This window comes from Halyomorpha halys, unplaced genomic scaffold, assembly GCF_000696795.3.
Source record: "Halyomorpha halys isolate HHAL.00 unplaced genomic scaffold, Hhal_1.1 Scaffold567.1, whole genome shotgun sequence".
NCBI classification, from domain to species: Eukaryota; Metazoa; Arthropoda; class Insecta; order Hemiptera; family Pentatomidae; genus Halyomorpha; species Halyomorpha halys.
In genome coordinates this window covers 537,296-564,352 of record NW_027109033.1, presented here as the reverse complement: position 1 = coordinate 564,352, position 27,057 = coordinate 537,296, and the positions used below count along the sequence as shown (strand labels likewise).

Here is a 27,057-nt window from a genome sequence, read left to right as displayed (position 1 = left end):
ATTCCTCCTCTAATTTGATATTTCATGCTCATTCATCCCCCATTCAAGGCTATTACGCCCAATATCAGCATCGCTTACTAGTCATATCACTTAAATATAATATGACATTTCTTGAATTTTATCTGATCATAAATTAATTCAATGCTGTCTTTGATTGTTATTGAATTATTTAGATTGATATTCAGTTTCTAGTTGATCTCTATTAATTTTTAAAATCTATTTTTATTTTATTTATTTATTGATATTTACAACTGTATTAAAAATACAAGTAAATTTGATCATAATGACATAATGATAATGATATGATACATCATGTAGAGAAACTACCCAGTAGTTGATCTCTAAAAACATTTTACAATATAAGGTCACGAGGCCATCTTCTTTTCAGGCGCCTCGGAGGATTGCCAGGAATGGAAGAGGAAGCAAGGTTAGAAACTAGTGGGTTGGGTGGTTAGGGAGTTTATAATGGAAGGAATGATATCGGGTTCGGGATAGATCGGTTACATAAGGAACATTAAGGTCTTTATGGATGGTTTTTTAAGATATAGAGTAATAATAAGATAAATGATACAAATGAAGCTCATCAGTCGTAATTATGTCTTATTATGCTTGTTTGTTAATGTTAATTTGTAAGTTTGTTAATGTAAATTATGCGTGTGAATTCTATCGGAACCAACAGACTAAACCTCAAACTCTATTGAATTCGGTCCAATTTCGTAATGTCAATCTTCTGTTATAGTCTAAGATCCCGTGGGGGAAAAAAGAAAAATTTACCCAAATTTTTGGTTATTTTATTTGAATGCTATTGTTTCTATTAAAAATTGATAAATTCCAATCATAGTTGGGAGGAATAAAAAATGACGGCTGTTTCAAAATGGTACAAACAATTATTTTTTTATTCGTAACTTAAAACTTTCAATTGTGTTTAATTAATCTGTATACATCCCCAAATCTAGCAATAGTATTTCATAAAAATTTGCTGCCAGTAAAATTATTTATACTGATGAAATAGTAATTAGTAGTGAGCAGATTTATTTTATATTTACTAACCCATGTGTTGTTTAAAAAAAAATTAAAAACCACCTTAGGCTCCAGTATGAATAAAAAAAATAATCCATTTTCACAAACTACATTAATTTAATTAAGCTGTTATATTGATCTGTGATTTAGATTGTTTTATTTCTAGGGCCCGGAAGGAAAAAAAAAGTTATTTCACCCCATGTTTGATTTATTTGATGAAAACTATCGTTATTAGTAAAAATTGAAGACTACCAACCTTAGTTAGAAAGGAATACAAAATGGCTGGTGTTTTAAAACGTTACAAAAAAATTAATTTTTTATTTATAATCATAAAAATTCTTTCTTGAGACTGGCAATTTTTTAAGGTAATAAAAGTGTATGATAGTGGTTGATGAGAAATAATTTTGACTGTAATTTTTAATGGATATTTGACTTATTGGATAAAAATTTTTTGACCTGGGCAGAATAGCCTGTATGAAGTGTTTGGAATGATTAAATAATATGTTTCATAGTGAATTAAGTAGATTGTCCCTGAAGATGGCCGAATTGGCCGAAACGTTGGACGTGTAAAAACAATAAAAGTTTTGAGACTATAATTTGGATAATGTTTTGAATTATTTAGTACTTAATTTTTTATTCTAGCTCTATATTTTTACAATACCAATAAACTGAATAGTAAATTTGCTAAAATATGATCTGTAATTAATCCGTTTACATTCAATAGTTTCATAGACGACAATACTCCAACGAACAACGGACAGATGTCTATTAGCTCTCAATTGAGAAGTAGCAGTTTTAAAGATATTTGTAAAAATGAAATCACAAAATACTGATTTTTGGTTATTTTCAAAACAAATGTGACTTTTTTGAATAATTGTATCTCCAGAACTATTGAATATAAAGAGCTCTAACAGAACTCATCTTTGAGAAAAATTGCTCTGCTTTAATTAATGTGCTATGAAGTGTTTTAATATTGTAGATAGTTTTAATGATATGATGCTTGAAATGAAAAATGAGCAAAAAATTTTTTTTTTTATTTATTTATTTAATGTAATTTGTAACTGTACAAAATAATACAATAAGTAAATATGTTGTATGTTTCATATACACTCGAAAATCTTGGGAAGGAACCACCTATTGGTGGTACTTCAAACATTAATTTAAATTAGAAGGTCCCGTGGCCATCTTTTTTTCAGACGACTTGGAGAATTATCAGGGATTGCTAAGGATGAAAGATTAAGAATTAATGGGTTAGGATGGTTAAGGAGTTTGGAATGAAAAGACGCATATCTGTTTTGGGCCAATTCTGCAACGAATGGGATGTTAAGGTCTTTGTGAATGAATTTATTTGTAATATAATAAGGAACATCGAGGATTTTACGTAGGATTTTGGTTTGTAAGGATTGGATTTGGGAGGAATTTTATGGTTTGGTAGAGCCCAGAACTCAATTCCATAGGTCCAAATTGATATGGTTTTCATAGTGTATAATAATTTTTTGTAGTGAATGGGAAGTTTAGAACGTTTGTCAAGTAGGTGTTATAGCAATCGGAATCTACGAGCAGTTTCTTGTGTTTCAGTCTCGTTTCAGTCTTGTGTGTAGATTCGGCTGTAGAACAGGCGTTAGTAGAGTATTTATAAAGGATACTGTAGGACAGGAAGTTAGAGGTTTACGACGGAGAGTAAAGGTGATCTGGTGGGATTTGTCAGGATTTATTTTGATTCTCCTGTTTTGACACTTCAATGGATATTATGTGTGTCTGTAGAGTTTGTGATGCATTAGTTGGGTCGTTGTTTACAGACAGTATACATTTGTCATCAGCGTATGTTGTTAAGACTGTGTTAGGGTAGGTTGGGATGTCCTATGTATGGGACCTAAGATACTACCTAGAGGAACACCGACGGACTGAGAAAAGAGAGATGAGTAGCCTAGGTTATGATTTGCTTTAAAGGTTTTTTCAGAGAGGTAGGAGTGGATTAAAAAGAAATATCTTGGGGAAAGGAATTGACGAAGTTTATAGAGCAGACCTGAATGCCAGACTCGATCAAAAGCTTGTTCAACATCGAGGAAGACTTCCGTGCAGTACATTCCGCGCTCCAATGTGGAAGATATGACATCAACCACTCGATGACCCTTAGAACTTGAACTATGTGAAAAACGGTTGTTAAAAATTAACAAACAATTTTTTTATTTAATTTATCATTCCTTGACACCTTTTATTCGCAAATTGGTAAAAATAACAAAAAAGATACCTGGAAAAAAAATAAAAATTTCATACTTTGAATTTGCAAAAACCTGGCTTATCCGTCTTCTGCGACTATAACAACCTTCTTTTGTACATTCATAGTCCCAAATCTATTTTTTTATTTATATATATTTTTTTTATTGAATCATGAATAGAAGTCGAGCAATGACAAATTACATTTCAAAACTTATGTCCTTTTTATAAACAAAAGTCACAAATCCGGTAATGTCTATGTATATACCTTACATGTAATGTTAAAATAATTTAATAAGATAAATAATATAATAAAACATTAATAAAATAATTCTTACATCTCCACCGAATTCATTATATTTTTATTTATCTACTTAAAATCAATAAATAAATTTAAAAAATGAAAAATAGTTAAAACTTTACTTACCGATGTAAATTCCAGTTTAGCCATGCCCATGTTACACCTCATCCCAAACGATATTATAAATCCTGCAACAATGATTCGTTAAACTTATACAAATAAAGATTTATCATATAATTATAATCAGGTTTTAATAAATATAAATTAATTATACATGATATTTATGAATGTTCTTCGTATTTCAGAACGTGTTGTTAGAACTTTGAGGTTTTTTATGATATGATGTAGATAATAAATTATTCAATGGGATTGTCTATTAGAACAATTTCTTTCTTATGAGGCTAATTAGAAATTTTAAACCTTTTTTGCTTCTAAATATCTATGTATCATCCATGGAGATATAGAATATTGTAAATTTGTAAAGAATTTTTATAAAATATGTATAAAGAATATAACTTATTATTGAGTTAATGAATCTAAATGTATGTATCACAATTTTGATACATGTTTCATTTCTCAAAATAATTTTCTAAAAATAATATATAAATTTACTTAAAATTTATTAATAGATTATCATAAAATAAAAAAAAACTGTACATTTTGAGTTTATATCTCAGCAGCTCGCACTCTGTGGGGGTCTGGGAGAGCCATTAGTCTGTAACTCTGAAATTCTCCAAAAGATGGCAGTGGCATTATTCTAGTTATGTTTACTTAATTTTAAATTCAATAAATACAATTTTAGCTATGAAATATTGAAAAAGAAAGAAATAAAGGTTCTGTGCCATGAGCGTAACATTACACCATTAAAGAGTTTATATTTTGAAACAGTATATGGGGGGCATAAGCAGTTTTTTTTTTTTAATTTAACTTATTTTTTGAAGAAATGATTGTTATATTATTGAGTCATTTCACGTGAAATGTTCGTTTTTATTAGTTCAGAAATTCAAGGTGGGATTAGTGGGATTTTGTAGATTATAATGAGCCGTTATTTATTCTGTCTTTTTTTTTTTTTAATTTTTACTATTATTCTAATTAATTTCACATTGTTTAATATGCCATCAAGTATGACCTTGTAATCACGCGATTTTCAAGTAATTTTTTTTATGAGGTCAAACCTGGACACTCTGCAGCCCAAGGTACAAGGAAAATTACCAGTGGATTCAGAAAAGAGTATTGTAACAAACAGACCATTCCCTAGTGGTTTGAAATGTTTTTGGCTCGTGTCAGAGAATCGGATAGCCAACCCAGAGGAAGATCTGCACTAACAATTGAAGACGATGAACTTTGTTTTACTGTGGAAGAAAACCCTTTCCTCTTAAAGATAGTTAAAGACAATAACGGACCCGAAGGTTCGATACCGATACCACCAAACGCACTCTGCATACATCCTTCCAGTGATGCCCCTCCAAACCCAGTTGTACCAAGTCAGTTTTAACGCAATCCTCCCATCTACGTTTCGGTCTACCCCTCGGCCGTCTATCCGTCGGTTCAGTGTTTATTAACTTTTAGGGATCCGTTCGTTACTAAGCCCCACAACCTTACACTCTCATCTTACACGCAGCAATGCTATAATTTGAATTACATTTACCGGGTGTAGGTCCCTTAATTTAGTGTTGTGTAGTCTTCTAAAATCTCCCCTTAATTCTTTCTTTTTCAGTCCGAATATTTTAATTTCATTTAATTATTAATATTAATAAAATTATCAATATATTAATATTTTAATTTCAAATGGTAAATTAACAAAGGTGATTCTTATTTCTCGTTAATTTAATGAGTTACATCAGCTGAAGCGTTATAAAACATGCGTTTCACTGTTTACTAGGCTAAAAATAGGAGTCTTTTTTCGAATGCATAATCACGTGTGATGAAAAGTGTATATATTTAGTACTAGATCATTGAATATCAGGTGGGCCTTACAATGTTAATTTAAGAGGTTCATTTTTTTTAACAAGGATTAAGGGAGGAGGAGGTATAGTCTCATACAAAAGACACCCCTACTAAATACAAAGAAGTTATAAATAAAAAAAATTAAGATAAAATAAATAGATAAAAATAATAATTCTTAATAAGAGAGAAATGTAAAGTTAATAACAGGACATTCGTACACCTAAAAAAACAAACAATTGGACTCTAATGGGAAAAAAAGAACAAAACACAAGTTAATTTGAGAAAAGGACGAAGAGAGAAAAAAAAATATAATAGAAGTAATAAAAATAATAGAATTGATAAATATAAGATTTATAACAGGATGTCCTACTGTAACCTGAGCTTCAGTCTTCGGGTTGAGGTTGGGTTTCCCAAGTTGTAGGTCACTGCACCTTTAACTGTCGGTAACTGGGAGTAGAACTTCATGAACCCTTTTTTTTTTTTTTTCTATTTCTATGTAATCCTCAATTGACTCCATTTGTAATTCCCGATTGTAATTGTATTGCGTTGGTCAGGTCAGTTGTTAAATATTGACGAAAGACCGGGACATTTTAAATTTATTACAAACATTCGACTTATTAGAAAATAATTTAAAATCGTCGTTAAAATGATGTGTTGTTTTATGGTTTGGGCACAATCAATCCTGTAATCGAAAAATAGTAATTATAATTATTATTTATTTTATTTTCACAAATTATTTTTTCATTATATAAGTCAGTTATTTATTTTTTGTATTCTTTAAATATTAGTGGTTTTTGTTCATTTATTTGTTTTGTTTCTTTCATTTTTCAATTACATAATTATTATTATCATTACTTAGAAATAATAAAATCAATAAATTTGTTCCGTTACAACCCATAAAGGGTCAGGGATGCATTACTTAGTTAGGAAGTACTGTTACTAGATCGTCGGTTGTACAAGGAGTTGATTTGGTGAGAATCTCGCTCGATCATAATTTTTCCAAATTAAGGGTACCCACTTAATGTGGCTGTTTGGACTCCAGAGATTTAATTCACGGCTGCAGTAACAGAATGGATAATTATCTATCACAGTTGAAGGTTAGGCACAGTGCCTTACCACTGAGCCACCCCGCTCCTTGATTACTTAAATGTATTATTTTAATCATCAATAATTTATTAATTTTTTAAATACTTTATTATAATTTAGAATTATTCAAAAATTATAACATTGTAAGTAGTTTCGAGTGTATTTTGCATGAAACTAAAGAACCCTCTTGTAAAACACCTATCAAATTGCTGCAATGAACAATGTAAGGCTTTCCATGCCTAAATATAAAATAATATAATAAAATAATAAATATAAAAAATAACGAATTATAATAAAATTGCTACAATCGCCTAATGAAATAATATTTTCCGACACATTGGTTTTTTTTTTTTTCAAGAAATTCATCATAGATTCCCAAAATGGTGGTATAAGTTGAAAACTCTTAATAATATTAAATAATGTAAATATTATTTTATAATAATATTATATAATATATAGGTATATTGGAATCTTCTTACTATTAATAGTGTCTTTTTCGTTTACCAACTTCCCTGTTCCTCTTAAACTTATATATACATATATATGTAATATATACAGTATGTAGCTTACCTACGCAGGTGAGCACAGCTACCGTGTACCGGTGTGACAGACATGGACACTCCGGTCGAACATACTTGTCTATCTTCCTGGGCGGTGGTCTCTCCGGTTCTGGATAATCCTCCTCCGGGCTAATCCATCCGGTCCTATTAATCATATATATGTTTTAAATAATTTCATATCACATAATAATATATAATTAATTTAATATAATAATATCATATTCATATATATGTTTTAAATAATATCATATCACACATTTATGTTTTAAATAATGTATCACATAATATAAAAACAAAATGGGCAAACCTCTAATTATTTTCTTAATTATTAGTCTCGAAAAAATTCATTAAGTTTCTATACTTTTAAAAGATGAAGTCTTTGAATTATTTACTGATTAACCTTAGAACAATAGTTATTCAACAAATACTGTTTCAGATTGAATAAATTTCATATCTTATCATTTTTATTTTTTTAATGTAATTATTTTATTAATTTTACAAAACTATTTCACCTTTTTTGTCCTGCTTTTTATTTTCATTTCAATACTTTACTTGAAGATTCTTCTTATGTATTATATATAACTTATTTATCTGTTTATAAAAAATGTAATAAAAGAAAGATGGTTCGGTTGTGGTCAAAAATAACTCAAATAGTCGAACAATTATTTATTTTGAGCCAACTTTTCGTCGAACAAACTACTTAAAATATGTAACAGAGTAAAAGATAACGTTAAATAAAAGTAAACTAATGCGAGACTAAAAAATGATGTAAAAATGAACAAAGTAAATTAAGGAAAATAAAAATAAGATGGACAACGAAAACATTAATAAACAAGACATACATTTTTTTTTCGGTTGGCTGTACAGACCTTGTAGATTTTTGGCTGCTCGAACCAGCCTTCTACACGCCTGTCTATCATGGCTGCTTTCAAGTTTTCTGTCTATACCTCTGTTGCACCTATGTTGATCTTGTTTATCCATCTGGTTTTTGGCCTCTCATGTTGTCACTTGTCTAATATACTGGTATTCATTGTTGTGTAGAGGCGTCCTGATGGATTGCTTCGAGCCAAATGTCCCGTCCATCTTAACCTCCTTGCATACATATCATAAGATACTGACCAGTATCTGATCCCAGATCGCTCCTGTAATTGTACGCAGACCTTTCCGTTCAAATCTCTCGATTCTGCATTCTAGGTTATCTCTTTCTAGATTTTTCGGGATTTTAGTATTCTTGACAATACAAAAAACTATTAAACATACAATGAAAATGACAAGTAATAACAAAAAAAATAGATATGTATGAGAGAAGTATAAAACAGACGTAGTACACCCTAAAGACGGAAAAGTAAGAACTTTAAATTAAAATAAGATGAAGAACAAAATATGATAATCACCTTTAGGTTTGAAGTAAGTTCATAGAATGGTTTGAGGCGAATGCAAGAAATCAACAGGGTAGAGGAGTGGGGGATGCGACGGTTAACAAATGACAGATATATTTGAAAGTGAAAAAGTAAGATGAAATAAATCCTTATCTTCCGTTAACCATATAACTCCAGTTCTTTCTGACCTCATCTGTAGTAATTGAAGAAGAATTGTTGAGGTGTGTTCTGAAAGTTTAGAGGCGGAATGGTTACAGGTGTTTATTATTATTCGGAGGTTATGGACTGGAGTTATAAGGTTAACGTTAAGTATTTATGTTATCATACTTTTTCACTTTCAAATGTAGCTGTCATTTGTTAATCATCAAATTCTCCCACTCCCCTTCCCTATTGATACATTGCATCTGCCTCAAGCCATTATTTGGCTTTTCTTCATACCGAAAGGTGGTTGCCTTATTATGTTCTTCATTTTCATTTTTTCTTGATTTTTATTTTATTCTTGTTTTCTTCATTTTCCATCTTTTAGTGTATATTGTATTTGTTTTATATTTATATTTTATCTACGATTTCATTTATCATTACTTCTCCTTTTCATCATTAGATAAATACTTTTTTTTGCATTTCTTGTTTATTTATTCTTTTAAGTGTACATCTTTTCTTTTTTTTTTTTCTTTAATATATACATATTTTTACATCCTTTTTTAGCCCCACTTTAATTTACTTTTAGTTCATGTTATTTTATTCTCTTACTCTGTTACATATTTTTAGTTGTTTGTATCGTTTAAGTCCTGATGAATCCTTGCAATATAGGACGAAACGTTAGCTCTTAATAGTTTTTTGACTATTCGAAAATTGAAAACTGTTAAGTGCCGCACGAATCGGAAGAAATTCACCTTACACTACGAATCAATTTTTGTGATACACATTTCAAATGTTATGCAATCGACACTTTTTGAAACGAATTATCACTCTAGATAAAAAATGGACCATCTACAATAATATTAATCGAAAAATGTATTAATATTAAAAATAATAAACCAGTAGTCAAAACTGGAGGGGCGTACAGGATAGGAAATTCAGTTTAATATGGAAGAGTGAAGCCCAGACGAATGCAAGACATTCTGCGAGTAACTTGGTATATTTATTGTTAGATAAGTCTTTTTAAAAATTAAATATTAGACTTTTTCTTGATTTAATTATATAATTATTATCATTTTCTCTTTTATGAATCTTTTTTTTTACTTATTTATTTTTATTATTTAAAATTTCATAATTATTATAACTGTGTTAAAAGTTAGGTGTATCTTTTGTAAGGTACTATACCATCCCATATCGAAAGTTGGATCGTATCAAAAAAAGATCATATCGATTTGGTGGTATTACAAAGGTATTATGTATTTTGAGCTGCTTTCTGAACAACCGTGCGGTCAAATCACATGCTTACTGCCAACAACATATAGCTGCTCCGTGAGTATGATTACAGTCGCATACATTTTATGAAATTGACTTTATCGTGTTGGTGGGCTCAAAAATGCATTTACTGGATATTTGTAAATACGCATAATTGTACTAAAAAAATAGCCATGAAAGAGATTATGTAAGTATAATTATGTTGATTTAAAAACATCAAGTAAAAGCATTTTCGAGCTCGCAAAGATGATAAAATCAATTTCACAAAATTTTACACTTGCGTCATTATACTTCCGGAGAAGTGATACGAAATTGGAAGAAGCAATTAAAAATAAAATGTCAGAATTGACAAACTGCAAAAGATAAATGAAAAACACATTAGCTCGGCAGTGGGCACACTCGATTGGAAATCAAAATATCTACGTTTTTATAAAAAAAATATATAAATTGGTAGGCTTTAGCTATTTTTTGGGATAAAAAAAAAAAATTCAAAGTCCAGAGAAGGCCAAAATTTTCCTGTTTTAGAGTTTCTTAAGGTAAAAAAGGACTAATATAAAGACATAAAAAGAATATAACAGTTTAACAATGTTGTAATACAATCGGGGAAGTTCGGATGGTCTCGGTTTTCTCCGTCCAAATCGATTGCCTCTATTTTGCTTATTTCTCCTTTATTTATTAATGGAATTATTTAATATTTTGTATTTATTCATTCTTTATTTTTTTTCAACAATGAAAACAGTTTTTTTTATTTAAATAAACAAAATCAAAGGTTCTTCAGAGGAAGCTTTTTAAAAAAATCGTTATTTAAGCCCTGTCAGACTATTTCAACGAGGCCTAGCTGATATTAAAGACATTTAATTTTACATTAATATGACGAGTTTAATTAAGAACGTTTGAGACATTATCAAGAAAATCGATTCTATAAATTTGCACTTCTGGTAGATCGATTTTGAAAGTTGCTGTTACATCCCAGGCATGACCCGCCTTAGATATGTAATTTCAGTTTCTTACGACTTTTTGTTTTTGAAATGAAAAATAGTTAATTATTCTGAGACTAGATCCCTTTAGAACAATTATAAGGTAATTTGAATTAATTATAACTTATATTAAAATTGTATATACAAATTTTAAATAGAGTTAAAAAAATAATTAATGACTAAATACATAAAAAAGTAGTCACAAATTATCTACAATATTATAATATTGGATTAAATTGGTGAAGTAAAAGGTAGTTAAATATAAGGGTTTCAAACGAGGGAAGGGTTGGTACATGACCTGTGTTAGAATGAATGGAGTGAAATGCAACTCGGGTAAAAAATGATTTATCAAACACAGCAGTTCGGTGAGGTAGTACGGGATTGGATTGAGAATTTGAATTTCAGGTTTTCTAGGATATAGGATTTTTGAACTAAGCTGTTCAAAGTGACACACAGACACACTTTGCGAGACTAAGTTTATGTAATCAGAAGACCTCAAAACATGTATTTCGGTCGAAATCTTGAATTCGAAATGTTTCACGATCTCAATACTTCACGTACTATATATATCATGCATAAGTTAGTGAAAGTAACAACACACAAAGTGGTTTTAATGAAAAAGTGTTCTTTTGGATTTTTTTTTTAATTTATGATTTTAAATATAATTTTTTTGACTATAGAATGTTTGTGCTAATTTATGTTTTTTTTAATCATAAAGAAATTTTTTTAAAATTTAATAAAACGGTTTAAACTTCCAATCCAATACAAAGACTGATCTACATGACTGTAATAAGGCCTATCTGGACATACTGAGTTGAGCTTTGGGGCTCCACTAAATACCATACACTAAACAATAGAACCTCCCGAATCCAATCCTTTCAGTCCAAAATCTTTTATGCTCCTTACTTTTCGTTGATTAAAATACTAATAAAATTTAAAGTAGCTAACATTATGAGAAGCCTAAATTCCAAAAGAGTATGGACGAAAAAAATATGAATCCAGTAAATAAGGTAGATATTTCGCCTTGTTACCTGCCAAGTGATGAGATTTTGTAAACTTTAATCAGGGCAGGTGAAAATCTTTCACTGCTTTACATTAAGTTGAAGATATTAAGTTGAAATTTAACAATTTCTGACCAAAACTGGAGGATTAAAATAAATCCCACCAAATCACATTTACCCTTCGTCGTAAACCCATGACATCCTCCACCACACTATCCTTTAATAATACCCCACTTATTCCTGTAGAACAGATCCGTTACTTAGGACTATATCTGGACATGTCAGCCGTTTGTCCTCAAACGGTATGTCCTCACACAAGACTGAAACAACATTTACTAGACAAACGGTCTAAACTTCTAATCCATTACAAATGACTGATCTATATAACTATAATAAGGCCTATCTGGAAATACAGAGTTGAGCTTTGGGGCTCCTTAAAATCCTTCAAATTTTCTCCTGTTGTTTGTATCTTGTCATTTTATAACTTTTAGCAAATTTACCAGATTTATATATTTTTCTAAAGTTGTAAATTACAATAAATAAATTATTAAAAGAAATAATAAATTAAAATTAATTAAATATAGTTACCCAGTTGCCGGTTCGCCATCCTTCCCGAGGTCGAACTCCTCATATCTTGTGTTTCTGAAACAGAAATATAACATGACTTATAAATAACATAAATATGTATAGCATCATCATACTTTTTATATGAAAGTTCTTTATTTTCTATAGTGTTAGTCTTTATATTGTAAAAAAAAAATTACATAAATTGATGGTAGAAAAACTTATCCAAATTATTTAATTAATTCCATTTGAAAATCTTATTAGATAGTAATTTTTTTATTTAAAAATTATATTCAAAATACATTCAATTATTATATTATTCAAAATACAGAGTTTTTGGTTTTCTCCAGTCTTCAGATTTTACACCTTTATATTCCTTCTGGTCTATTTATCATTTTACCAATAATTTTTTCCCTCTGATACAATTATTCATCTGTAATGATTTCGTCTACAGTTAAAGTCAAATAATTATATTCTATTTTATATTAAATTATCAATTATTCCCGATTTTGTTGTATCAGCTTATTGGACTACAGATTCAGCACTTATAGGAAAACCTAAAAGTTTGTTGAATTGAGCCGATAGACTAAGATGAGCAGTATAACTTAATACTTCGTACAATTTAACACGAACAATCTTAAATACAAGTGTTACGATCAGATCAGTTGAAAATACGATCCTCTGCTGTTGCTACGAAATCTATATGGCCCAATCTCAGACCCTCTGCTGTTTGGGCGACGCGAAGCATCGACGTACTTGTTGAAGAGACGAGTGGAACCTAACACCACGGAGGAATGAGAACTAATGGTCGTGACCACATCAGGCTGGAGTGGAGGATCGGCTGGAGAAGAAGTGGAGGCAATTAGGAGGCCATTGTTTGGTAAATTGAGGCCGCTCCTTGAGGTGTCAGCTCCACTCTTCCAATTAGTATAGTGCATGAGTCGACCCAGGCTTCTCATCTGCCGCCTTTCTCTGTCTGCGATCATATCTCAGGAATAGCTAAAAGATGTAAGTATAGGTAGCAACAAAATTCAGTTTTATACCTCAGCGATTTGCCAATTTAAGAACTTTTAAACGGTATCCTCCCCAGTGACATATGTTTTTATATTAATATTTATAGTAGAATTCATATATTCAAAAGATAGATAAAAATGTTTTTAGAAATTTTTTACTGCTAGTAAAAATAATCTATAAACAAATTTTAATCATGTTAATTAAAATTAATGTAAGAGTGAGAAAACAAATCCAGTTCATCAGTTTCCAACTAAAAAGCTGCCTTTACAACAAAATAATGTATTTTCTTTATTTTTATGAGATACCTTGTTTCTTGTGGTGTTTATGCAATTTTATATTTATTTTGTGTTTTTTTTTATTTTTTTATTTTCAGCAATTGCTTTATTAATGTATTAGGGGCTATGAAATACATTTTAATTTTTTTGTATTTGTATATAAAGACATGTATTTAAATATTTTAATTTAAAAAAAAAAAAAAAATTGTTTATAATAATAATTATGTGAACCACTTTAATCCATGAAGGGTTAGGGTTTCAGTACTTAGTAACGAAGTACTGTTTTTTGAACAACTTAAGTATACCCACTTTATGAGTATGGATGGACCCCAAGGGAGCTTTAGAACCCACAGGGTTGACTCATGGCTACAGTAACAAAATAAATGATTGTAGTTAATAAATAATTATAGCTGGATTCGAACCTAACCAGCTGAAAATAGTTGCACGGTGCCATTTCGCCATTTTTATTTATTATATAATCCATTTATATTATCCATTTAAATTTAAAAGTGAGTACATGGTTAACAATTAAAAAGAAAAAAATGAATTTTCGTAATGCCAGCGCTCAAATTAAAGCTAGTTAAATTTACTATAAAATAGTTAGTAATGTTTATGTTTGTAGAACTAGTAGTTTTTATGATATTTGACAAAACAAACTCACAAAATGTTAATTTATAGTTGTTCGTATAAAATATTGGATTTTCGAAAAAATATATCCCTAGATCCATAAGACGCACATATGTCTGCCAACATTCAATATAAAGGAAATTTAACTTTTTATAAAGTAGTTTATGACATTTATCTTCGTAGGGGTAGTAGTTTTTATGATATTCAGATATGAATATAAATTTGGCAAATGAAAATTTGTCCGAACAACTATAAATCAATTTATATTAGCAAATTTCATGAAAACTACTTTTCCAAAGAAGGTAAAGGTCATAAACTTCTGTATAGTCCATTAAACTACCTTTAATTTGAGTGCAAATAGACATCTGTACGTCACATAGTTCCTGAGATATAGATTTCTCAAAATAAATTAACTAACTATTGATCTTTCAGTAGATTTTTAAGAAATTTGCTTTTTAAAAATCTATATCTCGAGAACCATTGGACGTAACTAGCTCTTTTAGGGCTTATATTTCAGAAAATTTAATTTTCTTAAATAATGTTCTCTTAGATTTTCTAGTGTTATCGGTAGTTTTTAAGATATAGAGCTCCGAATGAAAAATTAATGTTTTTTTATGGTTTTGAAACAGCCGCCATTTTTTATTTCCCCTACCTATACTTGGCAGACTCATCAGTTTTGACTAGTAATTATACATAGTGGTTATTAAAGTAATAAAAAATTGGGGTGAGATTACTGCCTTTTTTTCTTCTCGGCTCTTTATTTTGGTAAAAAAATATATTGGATCTGCTTGAAACGAAGTTGTGGGAAAAGCATCAGAATAATCAAATGGAATGATAAATCTTTATTCTGGGACACTTGGTTCCATAAAAATATAAATTTAGAACAGTTTTAGCTGATAGCGAAAAAATGAATTTTCGTAATGCCAGCGCTCAAATTAAAGCTAGTTAAATTTACTACAAAATAGTTAATTAGGTTTATCTTTGTAGGAGTAGTAGTTTTTATGATATTTAACAAAATAAACTCACAAAATGTTAATTTCTAGTTGTTCGTATAAAATATTGGATTTTTGAAAAATTGTATCTATAGATCCATAAAACGCACATATGTCTGCCAACACTCAAAATAAAGGAAATTTAACTTTTTATAAAGTAGTTTATGACACTTATCTTCGTAGGGGTAGCAAATTTCATGTAAACTATTACTCTTACGAAGATGAATATCATAAACTACTTTATAGCTCATTAAACTAGCTTTAATTTGAGTGCTAATAGACATCTGTACGTCAAATGGTTTTTGAGGTATAATTTTTTCAAAATAAATTCACTAACTACTGATCTTTCAGTACATTTCCTACATTTTTATGAAATGTTGCTTTTTAAAAAGGTATATCTCGAAAACTATTCAACATAAGTAACTCTATTAGGGATCATATTTTAGAAAATTTACTCTTCTTTAAATGATGTTCCCTTATTTTTTTTTTTTTTTTATGCTGTTCCTATTTTTTAAGATATAGAGCTCCGAATGACAAATTAGTTTTTTTTTATCGCTTTGAAACAGCCTCCATTTTTTATTCCCCTTACCTATACTTGGCAGACTCATCAATTTTGTCTATTAATTATTCATAATTTTCTTTAAAGTAATTTAAAATTTGGGTGAGATAACTGTCTTTTTTTTTCCTCTTGGGCTCTTGTACTATCATGACGTGGTTTTCATAGAGTGGGTTCGTCACTCCCACGCCTATTTTTGTAAGTGCCACCCATACCCATTGGCTAACGGGTCTCATAAATGTCCGGGGGAGGCTGCCAGTGAATATAAAATATAAAAATATTTAGGTTATAAAATATAGGTTATATATAAAAATATAGGAATATAAAAATCGGTAGGTTGGGATATTGTGTTTAAAAGGTGAATGGATATAGGAAGCAATTGAAAATTGAATATGCTAAGAAGGTATAGTCTTTGGATATTGGGAGTGATAGTGCGAGATATGAGAAATCCTGGGAATACTGAAGATGAATCTTGGGCCGCCCATAGCTCAGTGGTTAAGACACAGTCTTACCAATTTGATATTTATTGGCGGTGCCGGTTCGAATCCAGCCTGGGACGTCGACTTTTTTCATTGCGTGGCGGTTCCACAAAATGAAGAACTTTGACCCCCAACCATGGTTAGGCAGTATAGGACTCCAATGGGAGTCTTGGCCGAAAAAAAAAAAAAAAAAATATGAATCTTATAAGGCAGTTCATCAGACTAATTTCTTGTTCAATGGATAGTTTTCCATACTCTAGGCATTCTTAGACGGGAACTTCCTACAATCTACTTCATACAGTCAACTATCTTCTTCCAAAATATTAGATTTGTTAATATCATCACGCGTGTTTTCATTATTGTATTTTAAATAATTTAATTTATAAGGAATAGCGATGCTATAATTAACAAGCACCTATTGTTCTTATAATATTCGTTGGAACTTAGTTTATGGTTTAGTCGACAGCCGAAGCGGCGAACCGAATAGACGAGGAGGTCCAGAGGAGCGAAGCTAACGGCCATCGGTGTCGTATATAATTAGGGAGGGCTCCGGGAAATGGCTTTATGAAAAATGCATCAGAGGCACGATATTTCCTGGCTAACAATCCGAATCGTGGGAGGGGGCCACCTTGATAAATATCTTCCATCCAACGCCCCCCTTTCTCTGCGACATTTTTCACAAACCACTTAGTCCCTTTATTGTCCGCTATTTCATGAGCCCTAGCTCTCAATTTGCTAATCAGGGCTGGTATTTATGGGCTTTCAAGTCAGTTAGATGGAGTTATATATTTTACTGCTAGAAAAAGTTCTGTTGATGAATATCAAGACGATCTTAAAACTTATTTTAATACCTTAACTTAACGCTAATTATTTTATAACTAGATTGTAAAGGGATCCCTTACTGGGTTAATCGGAAGACATAAATGAAAAAATGATTTGTATAATAAGGTCAAGAAGTTTTTCCGTAATCCACCTATGTTAACACTATTACCTGAACGTCCAGTTTTAGTTTGAATGACATTCAGATTGACCGTCAAAGAGTCGTATCAGCTAGTTTAGTGATAATAGGCGTCAAATAATTAAAATCTTCAGCTCTAAAAATATGATTTTCAGAAACTAGATAATTAGAGTACTAAAGTGGAAAGGGATGGGGACAAGTTAAAGAAAGGAATGTGGAACAGATAAATTGACAAAGAAAATCGAGGTTCTTCGCCGGTTTTTGTGAAAAAAAAAAAAAAAAATAATGTGGGGCAAAAGTGTGAAAACTTCTTGTATCAAGAGTCTGCATTTTTGACCTTTCGTACACGCTTTTTGCTTTTAGTCTTACCAACTTCCTGGGGATCCCCTGCTGTCTTGATATTTCAAAGGCAGTTTCTGTCTACTGAATCATAGGCTGCTTTGAAATCTATAAATAAGCCGTGCAGATCCTGATCTAGTTCCCATCGTTTTTCGAGTATTTTTGTTGATGGGGAATGAATTTAGTGTCCGGGTCTGGAAGTGTTGCACGAGAGGGGCTCAAATACATTAACCTGTTAATAGAGGAATTCCCTTTTTTATTATTTTAGTATGTAACAGGCGCCAAATATTTCACTAGGACGTGTCAGTACGTCTCTGAAGACCAAATTTTATATTATAATTATTATTTTTTTTATTTATTTATAAAGCACAAAGAAAAATCTAAAATTACAAACAGGTAAGAAAACCCAAAAAAAATTGAAACATCAAATTAAAAAAAATATAAATTTTACTATTATAAAGATTACAAAAAATAATTTTTTTATATTTAGATACACAATAAAAAATATTTAAAAAAGTTGACAATTACACAACAGTAAACTAAATCTCACAAATTAAATAGAAATATTGAGTTAAAAAAATGAAAATATATTATATGTAAAAATTTAAAACTTAATTTCCGTGTGATATATTTTAAAATAATTATTGATACTTAGTGCTACCTTACAATCCGGACAACAGTTTGTAGATTCTTTCCTAACACTTTTTTTTTTTTTTTTTTTTTTACCAAAAACCGAGCTAACTCATTTTCTGGATTTAATTTTTCTTATTTCGCTTTTCATTTGTTCGTGCGTTTCAACTAAGCGTGATGCTTGTTGGTGTTTTTGGATGGATTTTCACTATTTATCTACCAATTTCTCTACGCACTCTATCAAAAAGTGTATTCAATTCAAATGACCTTTTCTTTTTTTTATATAACGTATGTCGAGACATGTATGGGTGACTAATACCTATGTGTCCAGAACTCAATAAAGCCGTCCGTTTAGTGGTGGTTTCATTAAGATAGGTTTAAATGTATTAATTATTTATTTGATATGTAACAAAAAGAAATCACATACCTACAGGCCAGACCCCTGACTCAGATATGGAGCTAAATGACAAACTGACATATAGCTAATGGACAGTGGCTCGTCGCATTAAATGCCTCTGTTCTTGCACGCGTTCGGGCTTTTTACTCCCGCCATTATCTACATATATATATCTATCTATACAACACGCAACTGACACAGAATCGATTTCAGCTTTTCTGTAAATAAAATCTGTTTATTATCTTCCTGAAGCGTCCGGTTTGTTTACAGTTCTCTGAGTCTTTTAAATGTAAAATTTTAATCAACCATTGGCTTGGCAATTATTTAAATTATTGAAAAAGATTGACGTTGTTCTTTGCATATATTTTTTTATTCAAATAATATGACAAGCCTCATAATGACATTTATTTATATATAATCTTTTCAATTTCTTGAGACTCATATTTATTTTTTAAATAAATCAATTGGTATCCAAGATAAGTCTCAATGCTCTTTATTACATCATCGACCGTCCAACGTTTCGACCAATTCGATCATCTTCAAGGACAATCTACCAATTAACAGATTATAGATTAATTTTCAACAATTTTAACAACAACATTATTATTGATAATTTAATATAACTTAAATATAAATTTACACCTCACATCCAATTATTTAGAAACGTTTTAATGGCTATTCTGCCCAGGTCATTAATTACAAGTCAAATTACCTTATGCAACCACAAATTAATGGGAAATCATATTAATTATTAATAAGCTTACCTAATCTTATGTCTAGTTACCTATTTTGTCACAGTTTCATGAATTTTTAATTTTAGATCGAATTAACACTATCAACTGTCATATAAACCAACTATTTTTAACCTTCTCTTCACTCAGGTAAGGGCTTATAATTAGTTTATTTTAAATTGCATTTTGGTCTAAATTTTTGTTTATTTTAATATTAAAATTAATTGGAAATACTAACATAAAATTTTACCCATATTTTTAATAAATTTATTTTGCTTAAAATCTCAGCATAGTGTTGGTTCAAATTTCTTGTATCTGTTTTAAAATTTAGTGTATAATTTATTTTCTCTGATATATGAATTGACTCAAGTATTTTTCTTTTGAACATATTGTTTTTTGTTTAATTGAACAGGTTCAATGATTCCTAGTTTTCGTTTTATTTACTTTCGGTTCATGTTACAAAATGAAAATTATTTAAAAAAAGGATATAGATATATACCTATATGTTTGGCGTGTAGCTCAAAAAAGTATGTTATTATATTCCTTGGTATATTTGATGCGGTTTTTCCAATTTTTTTTTCGGCTAAGATTCACACTGGTGTCCTATATTGCCTAACCATGGTTGGGGGCCAAAGTTTTTCATTTTGTGGGACCGCCACTCAATGAAAAAGGTCAACGCCACTGGCCGGATTCGAACCGACACCACCAATAGACATCAAATTAGTAGACTGTATAAGACTGTGTCTAAACCACTGAGCTGCTGGCGGCCTTTTTTTCAATTGTAACCACTTTTTAAATATTTTTCGATATAACATTATGAACGTTAAGAACTTAACAAAAATTAACTCAACATCTTTGATTAAGTTGTTACATTAATAATTTAGCATATGTAATTAAATAATATATTTTCTATTTAGTATCTGAATACTTAAATATAAATGATAGATTACAATAGGTTCTTTGTTACTTTACTCTATACTGTTCCTGGTCACAGTGGCCCTACAGTCTCTCAGTCTTAGCACTCATCTCACAACCTTGTAATCTTCCTCCTCATCTTTTGATCATTCTGTAGCAATTTTGGGCCATCTTCTGGTTCCAAGTCTGGCAATATGGCCAGCCGATCTCCATTTCAGTCGAAGTGCTTCCTTTGATAGACTTGTCATTTTAATTGTAGACTGCAATTTTCTGTCGCTGATGCTCTTCTTTTGATACTCGTACTTATTGAAAATTTCAGTTGTTTTTTGGTTGCATATTATGTCTGAGAACCATATATACACATGTTTCTAAAGTTTATCCTTCTATTTATATTATATTTTCCACTTTTAAATTAGTTGGACTGTCCTAAGTAATTATTTTGCTCCACAAAACTGATTTCTCGGTTATTAACTTTTTAACTTGTTCTTTCTGTGCATTTGTCAATATTTTTGTTTTATGGATTAATATTAGTATATTCAATGGATTATTAATATATTCATGAATTAATATTAATATGTTCAACCTCACGGATTCGCACTGCTTATGGAGTTCCCTTATCACTTGTTTCGTCTCATTTCATGATTTGGTGAAAATAACTATTTCGCTCGCAAACCTCAAATTCTATAACTTATTCAGTAATGATGAAAATAAATAAAAGTAATTTCTTTTATTCATACAAAAATAGGTCTTCAGTGTATTATAGAGTGCAAATTGAACTCCTCGTGATTGAGGATGAAATGACAGTTAGGACTTAAGGAGCGATACGGAACATGATAAGAGCATAAAGGACCTGTGTCTGTTTATAAAAGATAGGCTATAAAGTTGTTGAGATATTGATTGGGGGGAGGAAGGGGGGTCGACTACGTGACTGGGGGGCCGATCGCTTTCAGCCCCGCGGCCCTATCGGCTAATTTTGCCGGCAGTTATTAGCTTCTTACTCGCCAGTTTTCCACTCTCCGTGTTGTAACCTTACGGGGGTAAAAATATGAGTTACATTCATCTTAAATTGCCAAAAGATATAATGAATATATATTAAGTTTTTGCATATTTGTAATAATAAAAGACTTGAAGAATTACGAGAAAAAAATTGTATTTAGAACACGTTACAAATCTATTATTATAGATTTGTAACGTGTTCTAAATACAATTTTTTTCTTCATAGAAAAAAATTGTATTTAGAAATTTATATATTTTACATTTGATTAGAAAATTAAGATTTGAAGAAGTGTAGAAATAGCTGAGGTTTTGAGGAAGATAAGGTAGAGGCGTTCGGGACAGAAATAGGCAAGGAATTCCAATAGAAGGAAGAAAGGGCAAGAAGGAATTTGTCAAAAGAAGTAGTTCTATCTGATGGATTGTAAATATTCCTTGCTTGAGTTTTGATATTCAAGGAGTGGATAGAGGAATGCAGAGTGAGAAGATTCAGTGTTATATAAAAGTTTATAGATCAACGAAAATATTGCTATTGGAAATAAGGATAAAGCCACTTTTATTTGATATATAAGGTTAATAAGGAATCTTTTTTTTTTTTAATTATTTGTTGATATTTACAACTGTATAAAAAAATACAACCAGTAAATTTGTTCATAATGACATAATGATATGATACAGGATGTAGAGAAACTACCCAGTAGTAGAACTCTAAAAACAGTTTACAATATAAGGTCACGAGGCCATCTTCTTTTCAGGCGCCTTGGAGGATTGCCAGGAATGGAAGAGGAAGCAAGGTTAGAAACTAGTGGGTTTGGGTGGTTAGGGAGTTCATTATGGAAGGAATAATATCGGGTTCGGGCTAGATCGGTTACATAAGGAACATTTAGGTCTTTATGGATGGTTTTATTAGTAACGAAATAATAAGGAATCTTAAAAATGAATCTAAAAATCTGGTGCGGTCTGTGCATCACACAACTTTTCTCACCACCCTCCTTCCAGTTGAAATTAAACCTCCCTCGTCGAGCAAATACATTTGGAATTAGTCAATCTGTCAACACTAAAATTATTATTATTTTAGTTTTTATATATATATATATATATGCCTGGAAGGAACAATCGGCGTAGGTGGTTTAGAAAAAAAAACTGTTTTATTTCTGATTAAATAAAAAAAATATATAAAAACTTTTTATATGTAAAAAGAGGAGGGAAAACAAAATTTACTTATAATTTATTCATTATTCAAGCTAGGTACTGTCCCATCTAGTTATATATTACAAAAAGTTATAAATTAATTGATCAACAGTAATTTCCTAAAGAGGATTTATTCATTGTTTAAATCAGGTATTATATTACTATCTAGTTATATATTAAGAGACGTTGGGGCGTGGGTCCCAGTGCGCTCGTTGGGAACGTTGTGGGTTCGATTCCGACCTGGGGCAGTTAATATTTGTTTCTCGGCGGTTCCGATAAACGAATCTTCACACTCCCACCTTGGTTATTACATAGCGGCAACTTCAAAAAAGTAACACTAAGCCCAATTGTCGGGCTGGTTCCAATAGTTACCAATACTGATATCAATAGTTATATATTACATAATGAGTTATAAATTAATTAACATTAATAATTGTATATACAAATTAATTTTAAGCAAAGATCATCAGATGACAGTAAAAAATGATCCTCAAACTTAATATTTTTTTTTAAAGATCTTTTTTCTGTTTTGGAAGATCTGGTAATAAAGAAATACAAAATAAAAATTAACTAATTTGTAAATGTACCTCCAGAAATTTTCGTGTTAAGTTTAATAGGAACTAATTTTTAAAATTATTTGCAGATGTGTCTTTTGCGAGCTGAACTTTACGCTTCGGGCTCCTGTACTGCCGATAACTTTTGTCGGACATCCGCCCTCTCTTTGCACTAAAAGTACAATAATAGTCCTCCGTTCCACTCGATATGAGCGTTACAAGATAATTACTCGACTATGAAGTAGTTGTTCATTAGCCGAGCTCTGCTAATATTGCGAGGGGGGCCCAATATAGAGGACTATATTGGACGGGGGAGGGCTTCCATTTGATGCTCTGTTGTACATCATCCGAAGCGCCAACCCTTCACGCACGTGATGGCAACTACCTGTTCCTCGGCACGTGCGGGACACGCGGCCGTCACTGAGTCACTATAATATAGATGCCAGATAGCAGTTTGATTATTGCCGACTTGCTCCTTCCTAATTTGTTTTATTGATCTTTATCAGCAGGTGACGTTATTACTTTTACATTCCCGTTCCAGAGACTGGGTGGGAGAACACTCGGGGTGTGGTAATTTTATCGGTAAACCTTGTTTCCAGTGGTTATGTTGTCCATCTATAGTCAAAGATTGCTGATAAACGAAACTGCCCGTCATCATGCCTTGGTACAATACTAAAACCAAGCATTGCAGTGGATGCTCCTTTGTTTTGTAATAAACTGCCAATTGCACCGAGAATTACAAATGGTGAGAGTAGAGGATTTCATCAACAAAGGTTCATGAAGTTCCACTCCCAGTTACCGGCAGTTAAAGGAGCAGTGACCTACAACCTGGGAAACCCAAACATAACCCGAACACTGAATGCCAGGTGCTGCAGGACATCCAGTTATAATAGTAAAAGAGCCGGGAAGGAAAAAAGGCAGTTATCTCACCCCAATTTTTTATTACTGTAATGAAAACTATGTATAATTACTAGTCAAAATTGATGAGTCTGCTAAGTATAGGTAAGGGGAATAGTTAAATTTACTATAAAATAGTTAATAATGTTTATCATTGTAGGAGTAGTAGTTTTTATGATATTTGACAAAATAATCTCACAAACTATTAATTTCTAGTTGTTCGTATAAAATGTTGGATTTTTATAAAACATTAAAAAATATATCTCTAGACCCATATATGTCTGCCAACACTCAAAATAAAGGGAATTTAACTTATTATAAAGTAGTTTATAACACTTATCTTCGTAGGGGTAGTAGTTTTTATGATATTCACATATGAATATCAATTTGGCAAATGAAAATTTGTCCAAACAACTATCAACCAATTTATTTTAGCATATTTCATGAAAATTACTACTCCTACGTAAATAAACGTCTTAAAATACTTTATAGCCAATTAAACTAGCTTTAATTTGAGTGCCAATAGACATCTGTACGTCGTAGATTTTTTAATATAAATTCACTAACTTCTGATATTTCAGTACATTTTTATGAAATGTTGCTATTTAAAAGGCTAAATCTCGAGAACTATTGGACGTAAATAGCACTATTGGGATTAATATTTCAGCAAATTTATTCTACTTTAAATAATGTTTTTGTTGATTTTCTAGTATTGTTGGTAGTTTATAAGAAACTCCGAATGAAAAATTAATGTTTTTTTTATCGCTTTGAAACAGCCGCCATTTTTTATTCTCCCTTCCTATACTTGGCAGACTCATCAGTTTTGACTATTAATTATACATAGTTTTCATTAAAGTAATCATTAATTGGGGTGAAATACTGCCTTTTTTCTCCTCTTGGGCTCTTGTACTATAACTTCCATATTTATCAGTTCTGTTATTATCACTCTATCATTTTATTTTAATTTTATTTTCTCTTTATCTTTTTCTCAAATTAACTTTGTTTTTTCCATTGGAAGTTAATTATTTATTTTGCTAAATCCATATATGTCATTGTTTTTGTAATTAATTTTTCATGAAATATTCCTAGGAAACATTAATTGAAAAATTTTCCATGTTAATTCAATTTTATATACCCTCCTTACTTTTTAGAACAGTAAATGTATTTTGGGCTACTTTATATATATATTGAAATGTGTCTGAGCTGAAAAGAGAAAAAAAGCACGAATTTCTCGAGAATTGATTTTTTGATTGAACTGATTTTTTTGTTATTTTCTGATGAAATGTTGCTTTTTAAATATTCAGAAAACTATTGAACGTAAACAATTCTATCAGGGCTCATATTTTAGCAAATTTACTGTATTTTAAATAACCTTTTAATAGATTTTATAGTGTTGTAGGTAAATTATTTTCTAGTTCTTCCAAAAACGTTTTTGATTTATGAAAAATCATATCTGAGGAACCATTTGACGTACAGATGTCTGCACTCAAATTTAGCTAGTCCAATTAACTTAAAAGTAGTTTATGTCCTTTATTTTCTTAGGGGTGGTAATTTTTATGATATTTGCATATAAATATAATTTTTTCATATAAAATTGTGTCCGAACAACTATAAATCAAATTATTATAGCAAATATCACGAAAACTACTATTCCTACGAAGGTAAAAAGGTCATAAACTACTTTATAGCACATTAAACTTGCTCTACTTTGAGTGTTTATAGACATCTGTTCGTTTAATGACTCCTGAGATGATATTTTATTTCGTGATGATTTTTAAGTATCTCGTCATGTATTGAACATTAACAGATCTATTAAGGCTCATATTTTAGCAAATTTACTGTACTTTAAATTATGTTCTAATAGGTTTTTTAGTGTAGTATTGTAGGTTTTTAAAGGTCTAGAATGAAAAATTAATTTTTATAATTGTGAATGACTAATGTTCCTGTTCTAAGTAGTGCTTTTTCTCATTTCTACAGGTTAAATGTTAGTATAATTAAAAAAAAATATTACTTGGAAAACATGTCCGGAACACGGTAGATATTCAGACACCGAACTGCCTTAGGTTGAGAAGAGACTAGACGCTACTGAAGCAGGGGTCCCCAGCACACTGGAGGGAATAGAGAAGCTTTGCTTACAGCTGCGAGAGTTCGCGGCTCATCGAAGCAGCTAAGTCGATCATAAGGTAGGCCTAGCTCGGAACTGGGTCACCTCGTCTTGATTAGGGTACTTGTACCTATCGATTGGGTACTTACAGTCTTGCTGTAATTACAAGATAAATAATTAAACTTTATATACGACACTCTTCGTATTGACGCGATATCCTTGGCATTCTGAACCGTCAAAGAGAATCAAAATTAGTTACGGGTCAGAAGCTCTTTGATCAGTAGGCGAGATGGTGTAAAATTAAAATATCTGAAATAAGTTTTAATAATGGATCTCGTTAGACTTACGTCTAAATCTGATCTGGTCGAAATATCAACTTGGTCGATGGTCACAACGAAAGGATACTTGTTAAAATAATAAGTCAAAATTATACAGCTAATTATGAATAAGATGCTCATGGTTGCGGTCAACAGAGAAAAAAAAAATTATACAGCTATTTATTTTCAGACGTTTCGTCCCACTTTGTAGAACTTCATCAGGGCTAAAAAGATACAAAAACAACTAAGGACATTTTGACATTGTTAGATAATAAGATACAAAAAGCTTAATTAAGATAGGGCTAAAATTATAAGTGAAATAAAATAAATTAAATGAAAATTATATATAAATAAAAGAAGATTCCGACTATTACTAAACTTCCAACTCATTACAAAAGACTGATCTACATGACAAGAATAAGGCTGAACATACGGAGTTGAGCTTTAGGGGCTCCACTAAACCTTCGAATTCCTCTCGTATCCAATCCTTACAATCCAAAATCCTCAATGCTCCTTATTTTGTTACTAATAAAACCATCCATAAACCGATCTAGCACGAACCCGATATCATTCCTTCCATTATAAACTCCCTAACCACCCAAACCCACTAGTTTCTAACCTTGATT

General features: G+C 30.7%; 1 protein-coding gene across 1 annotated transcript in view; it reads right to left on the bottom strand.

Moving 5' to 3' along the window:
- Positions 1 to 27,057, bottom strand: part of LOC106684287 (Vesicular glutamate transporter) — a 137,003-nt gene that overhangs the window by 25,064 nt on the left and 84,882 nt on the right. Inside the window, exons 2-4 of the mRNA XM_014426271.2 lie at positions 12,487 to 12,540; positions 7,142 to 7,275; positions 3,665 to 3,726 (exon numbers count right to left, since the gene is read on the bottom strand). Of these exons, the coding sequence (XP_014281757.1) occupies positions 3,665 to 3,726; positions 7,142 to 7,275; positions 12,487 to 12,540 (250 nt within the window). The remainder of the gene's footprint in view (positions 1 to 3,664; positions 3,727 to 7,141; positions 7,276 to 12,486; positions 12,541 to 27,057) is intronic.